General features: G+C 34.3%; 1 protein-coding gene across 1 annotated transcript in view; it reads left to right on the forward strand.

Annotated features, from left to right (window-relative positions):
- Nucleotides 1-5,057, forward strand: part of LOC107749001 (ATP-binding cassette sub-family A member 1) — a 119,004-nt gene extending 113,947 nt beyond the window's left edge. Inside the window, exons 40-41 of the mRNA XM_016564039.1 lie at nucleotides 3,153-3,447; nucleotides 4,882-5,057. Coding sequence (XP_016419525.1) covers nucleotides 3,153-3,447; nucleotides 4,882-4,980 — 394 coding nt within the window. The 3' untranslated portion in view covers nucleotides 4,981-5,057. The remainder of the gene's footprint in view (nucleotides 1-3,152; nucleotides 3,448-4,881) is intronic.
- The last annotated feature ends 5,389 nt before the right edge of the window (nucleotides 5,058-10,446 follow it).

Genomic DNA, 10,446 nt, shown 5'->3' on the forward strand with positions numbered 1-10,446 from the left:
TCTTTATTAATAAAAGTTGTAATTAAAAAAAAAAAAAAAAATTGCCAAACTTAAATATAAAATTAAACTATAGTTTAAAGATAAGATGTTGAGAATATTTTTTATTTTCTTTTTAAAAATAACATTTTTAAAAACTTCCAAAAACTAAATGTTATTAAAATTATAATATCAAAAAACACTATCATGCATATCAAAATGCACCTTTTAAAACAGTTTTAAGAAGTTTAATGAATTTTTCTAGATTTCATATGTTCATATGTCAAAGTAGGCTTATTGCACGTTACCTAGCTGGGACTATTTTCAGGCGCTGCGTAATATCATTGCGCCTGCTGCACCCATGGTACTGCAGCAAAGTTCCTTGATTATTACGCCGGAATGAGAGTATAGTTTTTAGCCATATCGGCCTAGAAAATCACAACTTTTCATTTTCTGTCGGTCTTAGTACAGAGTTTTCTTAGTACAGTCGGTCTTAGTAGAGTCAAGTTTTAAATAGGAAAAATATAGAAACTCTTTGGTCATTTTTCAGCGAGATGCTAACGGTCTAATCAGATTCAATGATCTATGCTAAGCTAAGCTAAACGTGCTACCGCCAGACCCGGAGATCGGCTGAATGCATTCGAAAACGGTAAAACTCAACTGTTTAGCTCCAGGGGAGTATAAAATGAGCCTATTTTCAAAAAAGTGGAGTGTTCCTTTAAGGTGTTTCTCATGTTATCTAACTGCAATTATAGTATAACTGTCTATTATTTAATGATAAACATTAACTATAATGCGCTTCATAAAATAGAACTACTCGTCAGATTTCTGAGAGATTAACTAATGCGTTAAAATGTCATAAAATGCTGTAGTTTCTCAATGGCGCTGACGTGAACTATGATTGGAAATGTCAAAATTCACCCCAAAAAGAAAATGGTGTCATCATTTATTCAGCCTCAATTGTTCTAAACCTGTATGAGTTTCTGTCTTCTGTTAAAAACTAAAGCTATTTTGAAAAATGTGTTAAACCGAACAGTTGACTTCCATAGTATGTGGAAAAATACTATGAAAGTCAATGGCTACCATCAACTGTTTGGTTAAAAACATTCTTTAAAATATCTTCTTTTGTGTTCAGCAGAAGAAACAAATTCATACAGGCTTGGAATGACTTGAGGGTGAGTGAAGAATGACAGCATTGTATTTTTGGGTGAACTGTTATTTTAAAATGGCCACATTTTGTAAGTTCACTTCACGGCAAGTAATAAAGTGTAAGTCACTCACACACCTGCCATTAACTTTAACTTTAACTTATTGCTTTTATTATTTTGAGAGCAGGCGGTTACTCTGATAAAATCATATTGAGGCTGAGTGTTTATAAACACAAACCATTGAGTAAGCACACACACACACACACACACACACACACACTCACACACACACCTCTAAACAAACACAAATAAACTGCCATCCAATAAAAGCACCTGTAAGACTGTCAGTCGCCAATCAAATTGCTCCATTACTAGAGTTACTGTGCTTAGTGTGTGAGTTTTTCATCTAATTCACTCAGAGTCTGTGTGTGTGTGTGTGTGTGTGTGTGTGTGTGTGAGTGAGTGTGATCTCACACTTTTGTGTCTTTATTCTTTTAACAAGAAGGATAAAAGCACTAGAGTGCTTCTAATGTACATCAGTAATGTTGAGAGCAGAGGAAGTTTTTATAAGACAGCTACATTTCGCAGCAATCTACTGCTGCACACTTTACACAGACTATTAATCTGCATCTACTTTTCACACATCCACTGTTTAGAAGGATGAAAATATAGAGACGCCGTTTATCTCTGCTGCTTTAGATGTGCATGACAAACCTGCATGACTTTATTTATTTCATGGAATGGAAAAGAAAGCTTTTTTTTTTTTTTTTTTTTTTAACTGGTCTTTTTCTACCACAAATTAAAAAGAAAACAAATTGTAAAAAAAAAAAAGTAATTGTGACTTCTTATCTCACAATTCTGACTTTATTTCTTGCAAATTTGAGTTTGTATCTAGCCATTTTGAGAACATCTATAGCTCAACAATAGCATAATAGTAGCTCAAACTTGTGAGAAAGTGAAATTTGTTGTAAATTTACAATTCTGAAAAAAAGGTTAGAATTGCGAGTTTATCTTGCAATTCATCTTTTTTTCTTGTGAGATTATATCTTGCAATTCTGACTTTTTTTCTCAGATTTTTAGATATCTTTTGAGGCGGGATTGCGAGACGTAAGCTCAGAATTCTGAGAGTAAAAATCAAAAGTGCAAGATGTTAAATCTGAATCCTGGAATAAAAGTCAGATGTGCAAGATGTAAACTCAGAAAAAAAATTCTGAATTCCGAGTTTATAACACACTTTTGACTTTATTTCTCACAATTTTGAGCTATTATCTTCCAATTCAGCTTTTATCTCAGTATTTTATATATATTTTAAGGCAGGATTGCGAGATGGTAACTCAGAATTCTGAGAATAAAGTCAATTAATTAAGTCATGCGGCATGTTGAGAAAGAATTCAGACAATAAAGTCAGAATTGCAAGATGTTAACTCATAATTCCGATAATAAAGTCAGTATTGCAAGATGTTAACTCAGAATTCCGAAAATAAAGTCAGAATTGCGAGATGTTAACTCAGAATTCCAATAATAAAGTCAGTATTGCGAGACTTTAACTCAGAATTCGGAGAATAAAGTCAGAATTGCGAGATGTTAACTCAGAATTCCGAAAATAAAGTCAGTATTGCGAGACTTTAACTCAGAATTCGGAGAATAAAGTCAGAATTGCGAGATGTTAACTCAGAATTCCGAAAATAAAGTCAGTATTGCGAGACTTTAACTCAGAATTCGGAGAATAAAGTCAGAATTGCGTGATGTTAACTCATAATTGCAAGACAAAAATTCAAAATTAAGAGAAACGTCAGAATTGTGAGATATAAGCTAAAATAAATAGTCTGCGTTGAGATGTCTGTTTGTTTGCAGTGTTCAGCACTGTACACATTGCAACCTATGTGGAAAGAAAAAGTGGAAATAGTGCTGTTTTACCAGATGGTGTGCAGGAACTCTTTCTTCCTCTCTGAAGTTTGTGGCGATGTTGTTGAATTCTTCATGAAATGATCTGTGGCTCATATGTGCTTTGATCTCAAACTAATCCAGATTGAGAATACAGTTTTCGCCCGTGAAAATCTGTATGTGTGTGTGTTGCAGGTTCGGGGACGGATACACACTGATCATACGTGTGTGTGCCGATCAGGCCGACCTGTGCACAGTGGAGACTTTTGTGCGTGACACATTTCCCGGCAGCACTTTGAAAGAGAAACATCACAACACTCTGCAGTACCAGGTCCCGCAGGGAGAGGGAGCCCTCGCACACATCTTCAGCCAACTCAGCAAACACCAGCAGCTGCTGCATGTGGAGGATTACTCTGTGTCTCAGACCACACTAGACCAGGTAAAACACGCACACACACACACACACACACACACACACTCACACACACACACACACACACCTGACGTATGAGGATCAGCTCTCTGATCCTGCCCGGATCAACTACACAAACATGAAAAGAAATACAATATGCATGTGTCAATCAACATTTATATTTAGTAGTTTGAAGCAGCTGTAAATAAGGATGGGAATCATAAAAAAAAATAATTCTGCTTAAGATTCTGACTTTAGTGTTATTTTAAAGAGTACTTAAGGAAACATATAATAATAGTTTATATGGAATACATATAGTTTAAGAGAATATATGTGAGTGTGAACTGAATGTAATGTTTTCTGACACTTAAGAGGGTTTAGACCCACTTCAGTAGTACTTCAGTGCATCTTTATATGTAATTTCATAAATACTTCTGTTGTTTAAAATTTTTGTACTGCTGAATGTACATTTATGATAAATTAAAATATACTTTAATTTATATTGAAACTTGTATTTAAATCTTGTATTTAAATACATTGCTAATTATACATTTGTAATGATAAAGTTGCAATTTAGTACTTTTAAAATATATTGGCTTTAAATGCAGTATCAAATAACACACTATAGTTAAAATGATAATCAAGTACTTTACATGCGCTTTAGTATGTTAGTCAACACATCAAAATAAGTGTTCTTCTTTAAAATATGACACAATATTATAAAACACAATGATTTAAAATGTACTTTAAAGTAAAACTTTTAATTTGACATTATCACAAAGGTCACTTTTTAAAAGTCTACTTAAGTGTGTTTAGAAACAGTCATGAAAGTGTCTCATTTTAAGTCACTTAAGTTGCCTTTTATTTCATTAATATTATATTATTTGCACATACATTTTTTTTATATATATATACTTATAAGATTTGAAGTACACTACAAGTGCACATTCAATATAATTAAGTGCACTTATTTTTCATGTACTTGACGATTCGGGTTCTTTAAAGAGACAGTTCACCCAAAATTAGAATATCATTCCCTGGAATCATTCAGTCAATCATTGTTTGAGGTTAAACAAACAAAACAAAAAAATGATTGGATTATCATGATAAACATGGCCAAAGTTTGGACGTATGACAGAGTATTTATCGCTACGCAAAAGCTGCTCTTTAGCTCCACCCACGACACGCCTCCAGGAGCGCGACTGTTTTCAGAGAGAAGCTTCTTTTATAAATCTGATAAAACTAAAGACTCTTCAGTGATATGAAGGATGCAATACTACTCTATAGGTACTCAAGATTAACATGAGATTGGCTGATACTGTATGCGTTCTGTCCCCGTTAAAGGCTAAAAATGTCACAGCAGAAAAAAGACAACATCTGCTTTGTAGAAATAGACTATAAAGACAGTGAGATTTAGACATGGTTTCTTCCTCATTCTACGTGTTTCTGTGTCTCTTTCAGGTTTTTGTGAGTTTCGCGCGGCAGCAGCGTGATGAAGAGAACGGAGCGTTTGAGAACGACGTGGATCTGAATGATGAAATACAAACATCAGCGACATGAATCAAACACCTATCAGCAGAAACCAGGCACTTTACTAGAGTTATTTTATTTATTTGACATCTAAATCTCCATGTAGGCCACCAAGATTTGAAGATGTAAAACGTCCAACCAAGAACAGAGAGAAAACCTTCAGGAAAACTCAGGGATCGTTTTTATACAAAGTTTTTATCAGTGAAATATCTGTCAAATTTCTGTACACATTATATTTTTGCCAAATGCAAAGTGATTATAAATTTAAATTTGCATTGTGTATTGTAACAAAAACTGAAGGACTAATTCACACTTTATTTTTGGGAGATTTGGGGTTTATTATTGACTTTCTATCAAAGAACAGAAAGACATTTCAGCTTTATTGTCAGTTTATTTTCTAGTTGTCACTTGAACTTATTGAAGGACCACATGCATTGATTTTTGCTTATGAATCTCAGGACTAAAATGTCATGCACTTTAGAGCAGCGTTTCCCAACATTTACTGTCTTACATACCTGTACTACAACGTCAATAAGGCTGAAGTATAACCTAATGTGGTAACACTTTATAATAACTGTCATTTATAAATCATTCACAAACAGTATGTAATGCATAACAGATCATTAGTTAATATATATATATATATATATATATATTCACATAGCTAGAAACATGAGATTATGTTCTTGTTAATGTTTCCTAATGAACTTACTAAACATTACCTAATGATTAACATATGATTATTTAATGTAAATTGAAATGCTTACAAATATCAGTAAACTTTCAGTTCATATGATCTTCATTTGTTGGTCTTTGTTTGTTGTGTAGACCTCTATTTACACATCTTAGTGAATAATCTATTAATTATTTGTTGTTAATTATGTTTTTGCAGCACCCAATCTAAAGTGGAAACTATTCATCATTTGTAAATATTTACTAATCATTACTACCTTTATGAGCAGTCATCTCAATGGCAAAAAAGTGTCCCGAAAAACCTGAATTTACTCTATTCACACATCTTTACTAATCATTTATTAATCATCTGTTCATGTTTTTGCAGAAGCCAATCTAAAGTTGAAACTATTCATCATTTGTAAATGTTTATAAACGATTACTAATCATTTAGTATCTTTATGGGCATTGGACGTTCAGCTAATGTAACAAGGTTTGTGTAAAGGGTGGCTGGTTAAGTTTAGCTAAATGCTTGCTAAAGACATAACAGATTGTAATTTTGGTGCAAAAAAAAAAATGTTTTTATTGCCTCAACACTCACATTAATATACTACTCCACAGTATATCATTAAACAGGACAGCTATTCCTTTAATCATAAATAAACAGGAGAAAACAAATCATGGTTTAAAAGAAAAATACTTGTTCATTTATCAAAACAATATAATATAAACAGATTGAACCGTGTTCCATTATAGTAATCAAAATGAGCCCTGTACACTATTGAGCCCCTAACCTAACCCTAACCCTAACCCTAGCCCTCTAACCCTAACCCTTTAACCAACCCTTAAACCTACCCATACCACCAAACCTGTCCCTAAACTTACCCGTATCACACCTCAATAGCAGCAGAAGTGTTGTGCATTAACACAAACTTTTAATCATTTTATAACATCAGCAGAAGTGTTGTGCATTAACACAAACTTTTAATCATTTTATAACATCTGTTAAAATCATTTGTAGATTTTCAATAAGTGCTTGATCATATGGAATTGAAAGTTTAATGACATTTGTAAGCATTTTAACTTACATGAAATAATGATTTGTTAAACATTATCTAATATTTAATGAGTATACATTAACACACATATAATGTGTGTTAATGATTTATTAATGAAAGTTATTAAAAAGTGTCACCATAGGTTAAACAAGCTAAATCAAAATCTATTTTGTCTTTAAGTGCACATGTACCTGTGGTTGGGAATCACTTTATGTCTGTAGGAAACACACTCCTGTATGAGTGAAATAAAGATGATCTATGCAATGAGAAAATTTTTACCTCAGCACTTTTGTGCTCTTAATCCTGCCGTGTCTTCTGCATTCGTATGCACTCCCAGGATCCTGTGCGTCTGCCGCTCGGATGTTTGTTCTGCTTATTGCTTTATGCACAGACACACATTAAACATTTGCACACTCTGCCGAGCCTCGGCTTTCATTTCGCAGATTCAACCTTTCCTGCTTCAGACACTCACTTCGGCTTGTTTTCTCTTTCTTTTTCCAGTCATGATCTTTAAGTAACTGATTTTCTTTTACAACTTCCTACAAAAAGCCGCACTTTTGCAGCCGGGTCATTCCTGTAATGCATTAACTTTTTCCTTCTTAAGAACTCGAAGAAGAGGCTTTTGTGAAGCCACTCACACAGGCCTGTAATTACACAAAGAATGATTCTAGCCCCTATAAGCTGATATTTGGACGCCGGCCGAGGCCGCATTTAACTTCAGCTTTAGTGAGAACAAATTCCAGAGTCACTCTCAGTTTGTGAGAGCGTTCAAGTCCCAACTTTTGAAGAGTCCTGTGGCACTGCCAGCGAAACTTGGGATTTTGCGAGAAAATGCAAAAGTGTTGATGGGAATAATATGAGATGACAGGATAAAAAACTATTAATACTTTTGTAGGTGAAAATCTTCTCGGGAGATTTCAGTACTTTTTACGAGCAAATGCAAAAGCATTAAAACTTTACATTTGCTCACAAAAGTTTTGCATTTCCCTGAGAAATGTTACGCTTGCTAGAAAAAGATTAGCGTTTCCCCAACAAATTTTGCATTTACACACAAGATTTCTGTTCCTCCACAAGAAAATTTGTGTTTTCACATAGCTAGTTTTGGTTTTGGCTTGTTAGTTAAAAAGTTTTGCATACCCACAAGAAACATTGCATTTGCACAAATAAAGTTTTGCGTTTCCCCACAAGAAACTTTGTGCTTGCATTTAACATTTTTTGCTTTGTTCCAAAAATACTTTGCATTTGCATGCGAAAATTTTAGTTTTTTTGCTTGAAAGATTTTGAAAAATATCCCTAAGAAACTGCATTTGCTTGCAAAACGTTTGCATCCCCTCAAGAAACATTGCATTTGTTGGCAAACGTTTTGCATTTACCCAAGAAACTGCATCTGTAACACTAATGTTTTGCATTCCCCCACAATAAACTTTGTTTGCATGCAAAGATTTTTTTCTACTGAGAAACGTTTTGCGTTCTGCCACAATAAACTTTGTGCTTACATGCAATAATTGTTCCTTCAAAGGACTGTGTACATTTAAAAGTGTTGCATTTGCATGCAAAAGTTTTGCATTTCCTCAAGAAACACTTTTCTTTTCCGTTAAATGTCCACACGGAAATGAGAAACAGTCCACACACGAGCTGCAGGCCTGTTGTCAAGTTCATTATCATTTTTAACCTTACATTACATCCTCTTTGCAAAGCTGCATTAAACTCGGTGTCATTGCCACATACTCTTGTCTTTCTCTCTGGCCTTTTAGAGCGCCATTGTATTATGAAAAATGAAAACACTACAAATGAATTTGAACTGACTTTATCATTTGTGATTCTACACTGGGAAGATCATCATTCTTGGAGCATTTTCAACAGTTAGGATTGTTATGTTGTATCAGAGTAAATTACACAGCATTAATGTTGACTGTCCTGGCAATAGTGCTTTTTTTCTTGGCAATGCATACTGTAGACAGTGATTCACTGACTGAACTCAAATACTGAACCATCCCTGTGAGGAACATGTTTGGTTGTTATGGCAACTGTTAAGTCACATTGATATTGAGCCAGTAATAACATTATGAATGAGGCAAACTATTTTGGCCATCAAACACACACACACACACACACACACACACACACATAGACTCTCTTTTCTTTGAACTGATTAATACACTACTCATTGAACTGGTAAAATACACCAAAGGACAACAATTTAGATGTTAAACTGAAGCTAAACAATGCAAAATCACCTACTCAGTGCTGTAAATCACTTTGGTTTAAATGATTTCCCAAGGACCCCGTCAGTGCAATTAATGGTTAAGAAACATCATTTTAATTACGTGATCTATTATTCATCAGGACTTTTTTTTTTTATTAAATATTAAAGTGCATTGCACTGGAATCTCTCTGTGTCAGTTAGAAAACTTTGTCACTTTTTATTTGTCTGCAAAGGCAGTTTAAAAATGTTTGTAATTTTACCACAAAGTGAATCTAATGCACTGAGATACAAGAGAATCAGGAAACACAAACTAGCATCCCACTGACCCTCGTCCTCACAAAAACACACACTCTCAGGGCATCAGACCTGGCGCCCCAACGTAGGGTCAGGACTCGCCCAGCAGAAAGAAGCTGATTACAGCCTATCGCTCTCATTTGCTTTCTATCTCTTTATCTTCGCTCAGTTTCACTACACACGACTCGTGGCACACTTCACACTGGTGTTCAAACTGAATCTCTGGTTTGGGGGAGCAGCAGGTTTTTCTGAGCAGCAGGGGTCGATCTGGCTGTATTGAGGCTGTCCGCGGGTGTTTGGTGGACACATATTTATACCAGCTGGCACAAAACTTATGCAATGTTCACTCTGTTATCTCTGAACATCTCAGTTAAATGTCAGTTCCTTCGACTTCACCTGTTACTATATTTGGCTAATATGCAGATTTTAAATGTCCTAAATATACTTTTAAAAAAGAGCTCTTATGAAAAATAATAGACTTTTAAAAAATATACTTAAGTGCAAACTGAATAATAATGTTTTCAGACACTTGATTTCAATGTTAATTGCAATTAAATTTCAAATGCATTATAGTTTAAAATTAAATGTATACCAAATGCAGTTAGTTTAATTTTGGCATGCTTTTTTGACCTATTTAAGTGGGACTTACGTGCTTCTTTATTTGTAATTTCATAATCACTTCTGTTGACTTTGAAATATGGTTACAGTGCACTTATAAGCATTTATGATAAACTAAAATATACTTTGCCATTTCTATTGAAACTTGTATGTCATGTATTTAAATATATTTGTAATTACACATTTGTAAAGATGACATTGCAATTCAGTACATTTAAATATATTAACTTCAAATGTAATATTGAAAAACAAACTACAGTCCAAATGATAATCAAGTACTTTACATGTGCTTTTGCATGTTAGTCAACAGATTAAAATAAGTGTACTTCAAAGCACAACAAAACTGTCACGAATCCGGTCCATGAACTTCCGTCTGCTTGCCATCAGAGGTCACCCTTTCCATTACATTGACTCTCGCACTACACAAACTGTTGCATATCATCCCGGACTACATATCCCATCATCCATTGTACTGATTGCACACAGCTGTATCCAATCACACATTCACTATATATCACTCAATCTGACTCCTATCAAACTGCCGAGTATTGTATGCGCTTATCGCCAGCAGTGATAGCTACTCTACAGAACCCTCGTTAGCTTCCTAGCCTAGCCTAGCCTAGTCTTGCCTTGCCTTGTCTGTTTTCT

The sequence above is a fragment of the Sinocyclocheilus rhinocerous genome, unplaced genomic scaffold (genome assembly GCF_001515625.1).
Source record: "Sinocyclocheilus rhinocerous isolate Xijiao unplaced genomic scaffold, SAMN03320098_v1.1 scaffold680, whole genome shotgun sequence".
Classification (NCBI taxonomy): domain Eukaryota; kingdom Metazoa; phylum Chordata; class Actinopteri; order Cypriniformes; family Cyprinidae; genus Sinocyclocheilus; species Sinocyclocheilus rhinocerous.